At 34.5% G+C, this 13,752-nt stretch overlaps 1 protein-coding gene across 1 annotated transcript in view; it reads left to right on the top strand.

The window, feature by feature from the left end:
* The window catches only part of FCHO2 (FCH domain only 2), a 68,896-nt gene that overhangs the window by 17,200 nt on the left and 37,944 nt on the right, over window positions 1-13,752 (top strand). Inside the window, exons 3-9 of the mRNA XM_015819426.1 lie at window positions 4,613-4,687; window positions 5,211-5,352; window positions 5,638-5,790; window positions 6,637-6,741; window positions 7,141-7,239; window positions 8,935-9,031; window positions 13,262-13,306. Of these exons, the coding sequence (XP_015674912.1) occupies window positions 4,613-4,687; window positions 5,211-5,352; window positions 5,638-5,790; window positions 6,637-6,741; window positions 7,141-7,239; window positions 8,935-9,031; window positions 13,262-13,306 (716 nt within the window). The remainder of the gene's footprint in view (window positions 1-4,612; window positions 4,688-5,210; window positions 5,353-5,637; window positions 5,791-6,636; window positions 6,742-7,140; window positions 7,240-8,934; window positions 9,032-13,261; window positions 13,307-13,752) is intronic.

The raw sequence follows: 13,752 nt of genomic DNA, 5'->3' as shown, positions 1-13,752 counted from the left end.
AGGTATTTGTTCCAACAGGAACGCTGACTTGAAAGCAATTGATGAGAACTGACTTGAAAGCAATTGATGAGTCAACGCTGACTTGAAAGCAATTGATGAGAACTGAAATGAATTAGTTAAAATATACTCATATAAATATACTGATGTAGGCCAACATATCTGCTTCCATAGTTGCATAGAATTTTGAATGTCCAAACAAAAGGCAAGTATAGACTAGTAATCCTTAATTAAATTCCAGTGTACAAGGAATTAGTATAAGTATTAAGAACTATTTCCATCATACCATATCCTCAAGAATGTTTCATAAATGGATATATTTTTTTAAATATTTGAAAAAATGGAGCCAGACTTTTACATTCATTATTGTAGATAGTACTGAAGAATTCCACTCCCGCAAATAACATGTAAATAAAAGGAATTAGAAGTTTTTAATACAGAAATCCACACAACTGGATAGTACTGTCCCAGCTCCAATATTTTTTCTTTAGAGTTGTATTTGCATATATATCTGTAACTTAAGCAGGGCATATTTAATGGAGACTTTATTTTTGAAACACTTCCACTTGAATAGACCATTGCAGAGCTTCTATAGATTCTTTCTCTGTTGTATTTGTTACCGACAATGGGTGAAAAGCTGGCATTGTATAGATGCATGATGTTTTTAGACAAAGTATGAAATGTCTGTGTTATTTTATTATGCTATATACTTTCTCTAGCTATTGTGTATAATATCTAGTAGGCATTATGCAGAATGACAAGAACTATTTAGGGAAAGTATGAAAAGAGAGTCATGAAAAGGGTTAGGGTTAGAAATAGGCTTAGGCTTTATTGAAAAGATGTATATGAAAATAAAAGAAGAAATGCAAAATAAAGTACAGGACTTTCTTGCTGAAAAAAAAAACAAGAGAAAAAGATCAGTACTGACCTTGTAACAAGGAAGGCTAGAATGGCATTTAGTAGGAGTATTTTCTACTTTGCCAGTTTGCCTTTTGGCATTATATAGAATGCCTAGGAAATAGTGAAATATTAAGCATTTCATTCTTTAACATCCCATTTTTAGTGTTCTGTAGATTTCCTAGGCATTCTATAAAATGCCTAATTTCACACATTGATGGTAACGTATATGATCTCTGAAGGGTATAATTTCCCTAAAATGCATAGGGTAGGATTTTCTACATCACAGTCTGAGTAATGACTGCTGCACTTGGCCCATCTTTTGAGGCATCTATTTGTAAAAGAAAAGGTAAATTAAATCTGGAACCTTTCAACCCAGGGTCTCTACACAATGTAAATACTTAAATACTTTTTAATATTCCTCTGCCCACTGAACTATTCAGATTAATTATTAAATTTGTAAGAGTGTGATTCCTAAACTGCAGCACAGGATCTTGGAACATTGTAACAAACCCACAAGGGCAGCTGTGAGATATTTTAATTTTTTATGACCTTAAAGCAGGGTTTTGCAATATCATATTTTTGTGAAGCTGGATTTTCAGTGACTGCTGTGACAAAAATCAGTGTGGGACAGGAAATGAGGGTAGTGATGTCCAATGCGATTCCATGTTTGAGAATGAGAAACAACAGGTACATCCATTACTAAGTAATGAAATTAAAATATTATTTTTTAAATTTCAATTTATCTGTGCTATTTTTCAAAACAGTTGTTAGGTTATAAATACTTATTGTTTGGACCTAACTGTTTAACAAAAAGAACTATTAGCTGTTTCATTTGGCCTAAGGCACCCTGAAAGAATTACTGTGACAATAAGAGCGCAGTGAACTGAGAAAGTTTGGGAATCCTATAATGTATAAGGATTTGCGCTCTAACGTAGAAGACAGTTATGGAGCAGTCTATAATAACACCAAATTAAAGTTAAAAAGGCATTAACATCTTCATTTCAGGAAATCTAACTAGATGAATTGCCTCTATGTTTTAGAGTAATGAATCTGGTCTAACAGGGGTGTCTACTCTAAATCCCAGATATTTTGTTTCTTGGAAACCAAGGACACACCTAGAGGGTTAATTATTAGATAAGCTTTGTGGAGACTTCCCACCACATGCTTTACATGTTCCAGATGCTTCTCTTAGCTGCAAGTACAAATAATCAAATCATCTACATACTTTCCATGCTACTATCCTTGACCAGGCAACATCTGATAGATGAGCCTCAGAACCATTTCAGAAGACTGATGGAGTCCAGAAAGAATCTGTGTGGGGTAGAAAAGGCAGTCTGAATTTCTTTTCAAGAGGAGTCTGCCAGTATTACTTTAAGAAGTTTAAGATAGTGGATAGTGGATGAATATACACTAGGAGGATAGTGGATGAATATACACAAACACACACACACACACACACACACACAGAGAGAGAGAGAGAGAGAGAGAGAGAGAGAGAGAGAGAGAGAGATAGAGATTGAACCAGTCAATCAAATCCTCTATCTTTGGACAATGATTAACTATGAAACAAGCAATGTTGTTCATTTCTTTGCCTAATGAGATTTGGAGCCAGTGCAGTGGGTGTTTTGTTTATTGCTTGCTATTGGAAAATTCTCTTTTATTTCCAGTTTCAATATTTTTATAGGTTATTATCATTATGTGTCAAAGCCCCTCTAGGATAGAGAATGAGACAGTGAACATATTATAAAAAAATATGGGAATGGAGGAGATGAAAGCTGGAATCAATGTTGGAGGTTGAAATGCATAAGAATTTGAGATATGCAGGTTATAATATCTTATTATCCCAAAAGAAAGAAGACTTAGAGGAGCTTATTGTTAAAGTGAAAACCTAAGTGAAAAAATCCAGTTTAATGTTCAGTATGAAGAGGGAATGTCAATCTTAGATTCCATTCCGAAAGATCAGAATTCTTTAAACAATAATCTTACATATGGTTGTGAGAGCTGGACAGTGAGAAAGAAGAAACATATCTTCAAATTATGAATTAGGAGTTGATTGTTAAAGATATAGGGAACTGCAGAAAGAATGACTCAGTCAGCCTAGCTAGACCAAATAGGGTGATTCTTCCCTTGCGGTAATATCAGCAAACAGAAGAAAAACATACTTGGGCAGTGATGTGAACAAAAGATGGCAATATGATGGCTTGCCAAAGTTGAGACTAGCAGTAGAAGGGGAAGACAAAGTAATTTTCTAGGAAAGCAGTAAAGGAAGCAACCAACTCAATGGCATTTAATGCTAACTAATTCTTATCTGCTAAAAATTGGACCAGCTGTTGAGATCAAAGTCGTGTACAGGAAATAGTAACTGCAAATATTTGCTAAAGTGGGATGATTTTTAAAGAGTAGGCTATGTTTTGGAGGGCATAGTGAATTTTGCTGTTTCTAGATTGGTAATCCTCAACGTATAACCGGTTGTTTAATGACCATTCAAAGTTACCACAGTCTTGGAAAGGTGGTTTGTGGCCCGTAAAACATTTCCGGCCATTGTAGAACATTGTGCCACCCCCTCCCACAGTCACCTGGCACTTTCAGGTATTTGGCTCACATTTATGGCCAAGCGCCCCACAATCGTGTGATTGCCATTTGCAATATTTCTGTCAGCTTCCCCAGAAAGTCACTGAGGAAGTTGGATAGGGAAGGTTGCAAGTGGAAGAGGTGGAGGAAAGCTGAAATTCTTTTGTGAGCTGCAGAAACGGCGTTGAAATTTTAAAAATTTGCAGTCTGACAAAGGATTTCCCCTTCATGTGCCAAGGGGATCTAAAATCCTTCAGCGGGCTGCAGGAACATTTGTATACCTATCAGTTTTTATTACTTAGTGCTTAAACTCACCCTCTTAATAAGCTTTTGTGGAATTAAAAAAAGATGGTATCATTTTCAAAATATAAATGATGAGATAGTCCTCAACTTACGACCACTTTTTTTTAGTGATTATTCAAAATTATGATGTCCCTGAACACAGGGACTTACAAGCTCTACCTAAAGTTCCAACCATTGCAACATGCTTGTGTTCATGTGGCCAAAATTTGGGCACTTGGCATCAGGCCTGCCTTTACGACTGTGGGAACACTGTAACTGGGGAGGAGGGTAGGAAAAACCCTGATGACATAATAACAGGGATTGGGGGGTGGGGAACCGATTGGTATTTTGTTTGCAAGCAAATGATTTTTTTTTTAACATTCAAATTGTATGACAAAGCTTCTTTTCTTTACCCATTACAAGAAAGAGCTAAGGTTTTTTTCCATGCCCATGACACTATTCTAGCATATTAGTACTTTGACAGTTTATAGTTTTGGAGATGTTGAGCTCATATTTTTTTTCTTCTATTCAATTGTGTATGATTCTCAGAGACTGCCTGACAAGTCCCTGCAGTTTTCTTGGTAAGGTTTTTGCAGAAGTGATTTGTCATTACCTCCTATCTAGGGCTGAGAGAAAGTGAGTGGTCCAAGGTTACCCAGGTAACTTTGTGTCTAAGATGAAACTAGAACTCATGGTTTCTGAGGTTTTAGCCTTTATGCCTTAACCATTACACCAAACTAACTGAGGTCAATTAAGGGTTGGATTAGTGATAATTGTTTTAATTAATTATTCTAAGAACTATATAGATTTTTCATTTTGCTTGCTGAACAAACAAAACAGGGTTGTTGTTTTTTCTAAATAGGGCTACAATAGAGGAGGCATATTCAAGATCAATGACAAAGCTCGCCAAATCAGCAAGCAACTATTCACAGATTGGGTAAGTTGATGGAGTCTAATAGCAGTACAGCATGATTCAGGTTCTCTCTTAATATCAGAAATATTGAAAGGAAAATTGAAAGCGTTAGGATGGCTTTTCTGCTTTTCTCAACATAATCCCATTAATATTTTAATTTCAGTATTTTATTATAGCGGTTCTCTGAAATCCTGGAAGAAACGGAATCTACAAGTGCTAGAATTCTTGCTAGGAATACAATGCTAAGTTCCCCAAAGAAAAAAAATTTCTGACTCTATTCTTGAGGTTGAACTAAACCTCATGAAGTTAACTGGATCTTGCTTTCCTCATCTCTACTTGAAAGCCTTTTAACATCAGTACTACCATATCCATAACAGATTGCTGATACACATTTAGGTGGCTAACTGTAAGCACAATATTTGCTTCTGAAATAATTAAATAGGAGTCTTTAAAAAATACACGCTACACTGCAGGAAAACATTGCATAATTTATTACCTTACTTTCACATGATTTCTGTACTGAACTATTGTCATATTCACTTCTTAGGACATTTGCACCAGTTTGGGATGTTTTCAAATCATCAACTGAAAAATTAGCATGCTGTCATCTAGAACTTGTTCGAAAGCTGCAAGAACTAATAAAAGAAGTGCAGAAATATGGAGATGAACAAATAAAAGCTCATAAAAAGGTTATGTAAATTCCTAAATTTNTTTCTGTACTGAACTATTGTCATATTCACTTCTTAGGACATTTGCACCAGTTTGGGATGTTTTCAAATCATCAACTGAAAAATTAGCATGCTGTCATCTAGAACTTGTTCGAAAGCTGCAAGAACTAATAAAAGAAGTGCAGAAATATGGAGATGAACAAATAAAAGCTCATAAAAAGGTTATGTAAATTCCTAAATTTGCTTTAATTATTTTACATAAAGTAGTGAATTGGTAGCATTTAACACCCATATAATATTTAACAGACTAAGGAAGAAGTTTCAGGGACTTTGGAAGCAGTTCAAAATTTTCAGAGTATTACCCAGGCCCTGCAAAAAGCAAAAGAAAACTACAATTCAAAATGTGTGGAACAAGAACGTTTGAAAAAAGAAGGTGCAACACAGAGAGAAATAGACAAGGTAACTTTTTTTAAGCCTTTATTTTGTTTTTGCAGTTTTCAGCCTGAAAAATTTACAGGTTTTTTTTTCTAGGTGAGACAATATTAGTGATAATGCAACACATTGTTTGCTTGCTGAAATAGTTGTACATTAGCAAACATTTAAGCAGAGATGTATCATTTTTGCTACTTTATTCCCCAAAAGGTAAATATGTTGTCTTAAACCTTATGTTATGGACTCTTGAAAATTTATACTATCCATTCTGGTGACTTCATAAGTCAAATATCTTAAAGTATCCAGTATTCCATAGTCTGAATCTTAAAACAAAAAAAGGAAGACTGTTCAGCTTTGACAAATTGTAGAAATGCTTATTTCCTAAACTGTGGTGCTGTCCTATTTTTGTTTGAGATTACAGCTTTTTAACGGGAATCTCCCCCCCCCAAAAAAAAATAGTTGAACAATCATTTTCTCATATATATTATAATAAAACTGTTGTGTAGGCTGTTACAGGGAAAAAAGTTGTTTTACATATTTTATTAAAACATTAAATGTTCTGTTAATTTTTTATGAGTTATGTATGGTAAGAATTGATATTTACTCTGAGAGCCAGTGAATAAGTGTAAGGAAAGGTGAAGGTTACTTGAACTCAACTGTCAATGCATTTTTTTTGGTAATAGTACAGAAGTTGCTTGTCACTGCCTTCTTTCAGAATATTATTTTGTTTTTTTTACCTCCCAGAGTAATCTATAATTCTGGGATCCCTGTGCATTAGCCAGATCGATCAACCAATCCTGGCTAATTCTGCTCCCAAACGCAGCCAGAACTAAATTTATGGTAAACTATCTTCCTCCTCTGTGATTTGTCTAGGCGGCAGTAAAATCCAAGAAGGCTACTGAAATGTACAAATTATATGTAGAAAAATATGCTGTAGCAAAATCTGAGTTTGAACAGAAGATGAATGAAACTTCCCAGGTAAGCTTTATCTCCAATTTATTAAATCAAAAGTTATCATGAAGTAGATTCACTGAACCAGAATGTCTATTCATATCTAAATCTGAATCCTACCCATTATATATCAAATAGCTAGAACCTTGGTTAATTTTCATTACATCCTTATAGACAGTTTTCTCCCTTTTATTTTGTAGCATTTTGCAAGGAGTCTTGATAGAAGAAAAAACAAAATCCAGGTTGAAAAAATATATTTGTATTTGGGTTTCAGAGGAAATGTTTGCACATAAACCCAAATAGCCCCCGGGACATTTTTAAATCTGGACGTTCTTTATATGCATTAGTGTTCTTTTTGAGAAGAATTGTTGAACATAATAGCCTGTTTTATCATTGGCATTAAATTAAAATCTTTTCATATTACAGAAATTTCAAGATATTGAAGAAATGCATCTCTTCCATATGAAAGAAATTATAGAATGTTTTTCGAGTACAATAAATGAAATTCATTTACAGATTGGAGAGGTGAGTCATTAATTGTGTTTCATTAATCATGCTCTGAATTGAAGAGTCGTTCATATCTGAATTGCTATCCTATCAAGGTTTGTATTTAATATTTGTTTGAAATCATTTGGGAAGATTTGGGAAGATTTAAAGGCGATTTTAAATATTGCACTATAATATAAATGTTGTGTTATGTTTTTATTATACAATGTACACATATTTTAAATTTAAATATTTTCATATCTAAAATAAGAAAAAAGTTTAGGGAGCAAATATTTTATCAATAAATAATACTAAAATGTGAAAATGCATTTTTCTCAAAGGCATAATTAATTTTTTATATTTCTGGTCGTTTGCAATACTACTGATTGCCTCGTGATTATATTTAGCTAGCATCTTAGATAGAAACCAGCATTTGGTTCTCCCTTTGGATCACTAGGAAATTTTCTGTGCGCTTTCTCTCTCTCCCTCTCTGTATATTATCTTTTATCTCCTTTCCTGTAATTGTACATTTTAGAAAAAAATCTTTACTTTAGTCAGGATTGCTGCATTCTGTACATCAGAAAATTAATCCATATAATGTAGAGATGTAGGAAATCACTGTAACAAAAAAGCTAGATAAAAACAAGTGATGAATTAGCTTACATACCTCTCCTTAATTCATAAATAACTAGATTTAAACCCATTATAAACATGGTAAATACTTCATCTTCCTCTTATATTTATTTTTGATGAAAGGTGTGATTTTTATTTTGAATCGTTGTAGTAAGCATATGCAGAATTACATTATACTGGAATTATGCCAAAAGGAAAATAAATTTAAATTATATTGAAAATGATAGATAAAAGGACTGTTCCTTTTATGGCATAAAATACATTTTCATCATACAATAATTCAAACATGGGAAAAGAAGCTGCTACCTCATATCAATTATAACATTACAGTGGTAAACAAGCAAAAACATATTTAGCCTATATCTAGTTAGCTAAATTAAGCTTTCTAAATACTTGGCCCAAAAAATTACTGCTATCAAATACTATAGCATTTTCAGGATTCTTAGATTTCCATGTCAAGGGAAAAGTTCCCAATCATATAAAATGTTCAAAAGTACTTACAGAAATTGAAAAATGCAGACCTCCACAAATAAAAAATGTTTGTAAAGCTGAAGAGACAAATAACAAGTGAAAAAACTCATTCTGTTTGAAATAAGTTAAACAGCAAGGATACAGAAAAAGATACAAAATGGAGGCCATCCCTCAAAGTTTTAAGAGAAAACAAAAGTTTATAGGCAAAAGAAAAATAATATATTAAGAATAAATGAAGAATGAAGTTGCCTGGCTCTGTCTTTTACAGAGGCTGCAAGAAACTAAAGTCAAAATACCTTAAATTCAGAACATTTGCACATACCATTTCTCTGAATAAATTTTTCATATTTGATTGCTATAACCTTTTGGCTTGCCTGGTCTGCACTGGGTGAAGAACTGTCTTGGGCTGCATATAAAATATATAATATAGTTAATGTATCTACCGTAAATAACAAATTTCCTTTATTTTATATTTTTCATTATCTTGTGGGCCACAATACTAGTTGTCCAGGGCTGCATGATTGCTATAAAGCCTTTCTCTTTCGTCTTTGCTCCTGTTTTGTCTGAAAACTTCTGCAATGTTAAAATTCCTCAATAATCTTCAGGTGAACTATTTTTTTCCCCTGAAAGGTCCATGAAGAATTTATAAATAATATAGCAAACACAACAGTTGAAAGTCTGATACAAAAATTTGCTGAGTTAAAAGGCACAGGCAAAGAGAGACCTGGTGAGTTTTTGTACTTCTTTTCTTAATAGCTTTTTTAATGCCATTGAAGACAAGGTTCTGCCATTGGGCTTTGATCCAGATGTACAATAGAAGTCTGTTCAATTGTTATATTGATTGTTGGTGGTGGTTTCTTAAACCTTCTGCTGGTGATGGTACATGGTTTTTATAACACTCTTTGGTCATTCATTTGAGCGGTGTGATGGCCTAGTGGTGAAGACCACTCGCCTCTCACTTGGAAGTTTGAGAGTTCAATCCTAGGTAGTGGCAGATGTTTCTCTCCTAGGACCCAAAGAAAAAATGTCTGCTGCAAATTCCATGTGAGTGTCAGGAAGGGCATCTGGCCAGTAAATGCTCAGCTCCATCCATTCATCCTGACTCTACCCCAAAATAGGGATTTACAGGTTCATTAAAAAGGAGTTTTGTTCATTTATTCATTCCCCTCCCCTCCCCTCCTCTCCCCTCCCCTCCCCTCAAGGAAAAACAACATGGTTAGTCTTAAAAACTATAAAAATAAATAAAATAAAAGACTTTCCAGTTAATTTATTATTGATTATCAAAGTTAGTCAAAGCCAGTGTCAACTTTCAAAGTTTAATAAAACTGCATCACATTTATATCTCTATATTATGTTGAGGCTGAATGCAATTCACCTTGAATTCTTATCTTCTAAATAGAAATACAGGTAGTCCTTATGTTACAATTGTAATGGAGCCTGCCCATCACGGTCATAAGTCATGACAGTTATAAATCGGGTTACCCACATAATTGACTCAATTTTACAGACTTTTTGTGGCAATCTTTAAGTGAACCTGTTGCTTGCTATTTTGGCCCATGATCGCAGGACACTGCAAACAACTGTAAATGTGGACTGATTGCCAAGCACCCGACATGCAACCACTTGGGGGGGGGAGGCCGGCCATTAGAATTTCGGAACTAGATCGTAAATACCCCGAGTTTAGGGTTAGGTTAAGTGACTGGTTATAATGTATGCAGAGTAGATAGGTCTAATAATACATGAACATTTCAAAACCAGCAGGTAGTAAGGAACACTGGGTAATGGTGTGTGTGTGAGGGTTTGTTTGTTTTGAAGCTGGCAGCTAAAAATGAAATCATAATGGGCTAATCTAAACTCCAATTTCTTGGAGTGGGGGCTGTATAGCAGGGATGTCAAACTGACAGCCCGCGGGCAAGATGCATCATGCCGAAACCATGCCCACCCCATTGCCAGCAATGGGGGAAAAGTCACGATACGTTGCGAGTTTGACATGCCTGCTGTATAGGATAAAAACCTATTTTTAATAAGACATATTTTCTCATCTAGAGCACATTAAAGCAGGCTGAACTGGTAGAAGGAAAAGGCCCACATTGATATATTAAAAATAATAGTGGGCCATAAAGGAAAATCTCGTACACTGATCAGCTGTTTGGTGAATAGCTGTGCTGCATCTGTGATGGAGCTGGCAGTGTTGATGAAGCCTTGAGGTGTTGGAGGCACCTGTTGGTATAGTGTCTTTCAGGATAAAGGTAGTTAGGAAAATTAGGCTGTGGTGGTGACATTATGTCCTAATGGTGACATTTGGGAGCAGTAGATTTGTTGAGTATATATATATAAGTTCAGTACATGTTTTTACTGCAAAAATATTTTTGTTACTTCACAAAAGTATTTGTGCAATGTATTGACTAATATAATCCCTTTTCTAACTTCTCTGAAACTTTTTTTGTAAATAAAACTATTTTTATTAAAGAATTATATAAATTGAACACGATTTTTTAGGTTTCTAAAATAGTGAACACCAGTGTCTTAATCCAAAAGGAAAAGACTGAAGAAATTTTAACAAATGTACAGTATGGTTAGGACCAATTGTCTTTTCATAAAATATTAAAATTTTATAATATAAATATATTCATATGCTAACTTTTTCAATAACTGATTGTATAGTGATTATGTGAACAATATACATTGAATAATTTTACGTTTAGCAGTGGTTTTGGTTTTTATTTAGCAGTATTTCTCTTAACTTCAATTTCCAATATTTGTATTGATATTAAATATGAAGTGGCATGAGGAGTTAGTAACAGAAAGATTGTGTATGTGTTTATAATGCAAAATTAACCTTTGTGATTGAGCTTTTACATCTAAACACTAGGAACAGTCATTTGTTTTGACAGCAAAATTAATTGAGACTAAAACAGTTGAAATTCCACTTGTATCAAGCTGTTCATTAGGGATTGCACTCTGGCTTCAGTGCTGTCAAAAAAATAACTTGTTCGACTATGATTAAATAGCAAAATGATGGTCGCTCCACTGCATTTGAGAAAGAGGTTGAATAAACTTTCTACTGCAGAAACAATTCAAAAGTGACATGTTGCAAGAGGGATAGAATGTGCATTGATTTCCAGCTGAGCTGTCAACTGGCACTGAGCTAGACACGCAAAGCTTTGCGATTTTGAAGCAGCATGTGAGGCATATGTGGTTTTGAGAAAATTGTCCTCCTTTCATGCATGAGTTCCTATTAGGAGATGGGGGCAGGGAAGGGAATCTTTTGTTTTCCTCTAAAACCAGCCATTCAGTTTTCTTACATGTATGAAGAAGTGGCTTATTACTAATGTTGTTTTTCAGTAGGGGTTGCTTTTGAAAATGATCCTGCAGGTCGATATTTGCTATATGTATTACCCTTTGATTTGTGATTGTTTAGAAAGTCTACTTCATCTTTTTTTTTACTTTAATTATTGATGCATTTTAAGAATATTCAAGAACAGTTCACCAATTAAATTTTTTCAGCATCCATTATTTTCTTCCTTTTTCTATATACATATTTGATACATGTTCTAACTGGTCTAATTTGAACTGAGTATTTCAATTGTATCAGTTGACCTGCCCTGACCCCATTCTCAAACTGATTGCTGGGACACCGAACTGTTTCAGAGCTGTTACTGATTAAGTGACAGGTGACTGTGACTTTTCAAGACTTCTTATTGTTCCTTTAGTGCTGAACATTTCTGTTGTAAAACAAAACATATCATAAGAACTCAAAATAGAATTGGCTCTGTCCCCTTTTTTAAAATAATTAGAAGGTTCCTATTTAGATGGATGATGATGATGATGATGATGATGATGATGATGATGATGATGATGATGGGTCAGTGACTTAATTTATATTTGTTTATCCTCTTAAAAATCTATATTATACTGTAGCCATCTAATTTTCACCATTTAAATTACAAACCTGGTTTTGTTTATACATATGATTGAATTTAATGCATACAGAAATCAGCTGGGGAATCAGTTTGGATTTGTGTAAATTTATCTGAGCACTCAGTAAGTGGCAGCGTGTGGCCCACGCTGTCTCTTCTTGGAAAATAAATAGAGTTGGGTCTATGGTTAGTACTTGAATGAAAGACTACCAAGGAATCCCAGGGCTGTAGACGGGCCTCAGAAGTAGGAAGAACGTTCAGAAGAAGACGGTGTCCTTAGTATTAATGCAAAAAGAACATTGATATGTCTATATAGTCACCAGGAGTCAAGCTCAAATTGAAAGTGTCTTTATCTTTTTAAATCTTTACCGAGTTATATATTCAATGACTCTTGTCATCAGACTAGCTATCAAAACTCTTTAAAAAGTTTAAATGTATTGTTTAATATTATTTTACATGTATATATAATGTCAGCAGTAACTGTTACAAATGTATTAATTGTGGGGTGATCTGATTATACTTTTCTGTTGATTCAGTGAAGTGAATTCTGGGGCTTCTCATAAGTACAAGCAGAAAAATATATATATATATATTTGTCAGCCCGTTTATGGCTTGGTAAATATGGAACTGGGGCATGGTCAGTATTTCATTATTTTACATCCAGTGGCCCTATTCATGGATCCTGATGATCTTGGCCTAGGTTTTTGATGATAAAATATCATTTCTATGGTAGTGGATGAACATGCAGACATGTATTACCAAGATCTGGTTCAGCTGTCTCTGAGATTTGTCCTGGATTTTTGGTCTCTTTGACACAAGACCTTGCAGGTGTATGCGTTATGTGTGTACACATACATACTGTATGTACATGCGCTATTTTTGATCTTTAAATGTATCCTTCCCACAGCTAGAAACTCCTTTCCAAGATAGCTGCATGAATATCACTATGCTATTTTGCATCTTAGGGACAAGCAATAATATACTACTGCATAACATAAAAGAGTTAACTAAAGAGTAACATTTTTTCTTGCTTTCAGTACTGATTGAATTTGAAGAATGTAATACAGCCAGCGCAGTTGAGGGTAAGTTTTTCTTCATTGTAAAAATGATTTAAAACCAGGGCTGTGGAGTCGGAGTCGAGGAGTCGGAGTCAGAGGAAATTTTGGATACCTGGAGTCGGAGTCGGCAAACAATGCACCGACTCCGACTCCTACTAAATTTAGATTGGAATTTAAAAAAAAGCAAGTTTAAATGTCCCAATTCACAAAAAGTTATAATTAATGACTTCTCTACTGTAAGAATAAAGACCAATGCATGCAGTGCCTCACATAACCGCAAAACGAACACGTTAAGTGACCGTGAAGAAGCATGCTTTTCATGTGCTTCACTATATGGCACGCAACGCACAATTAGGAGCGGCAATACTTATACTTTCCATAGTGTTGTGTTCTGCTGTTACAGGGAACGCAGCGCCCATGGGTAACCTAGCCTCTCACTGATAAGGGATTAAGTAAATATGTTTTTTGCA

Source organism: Protobothrops mucrosquamatus, unplaced genomic scaffold, assembly GCF_001527695.2.
Source record: "Protobothrops mucrosquamatus isolate PMUCROS unplaced genomic scaffold, P.Mucros_1.0 scaffold919, whole genome shotgun sequence".
Taxonomy (NCBI): domain Eukaryota; kingdom Metazoa; phylum Chordata; class Lepidosauria; order Squamata; family Viperidae; genus Protobothrops; species Protobothrops mucrosquamatus.
This window is presented reverse-complemented; position numbering and strand designations above follow the sequence as displayed.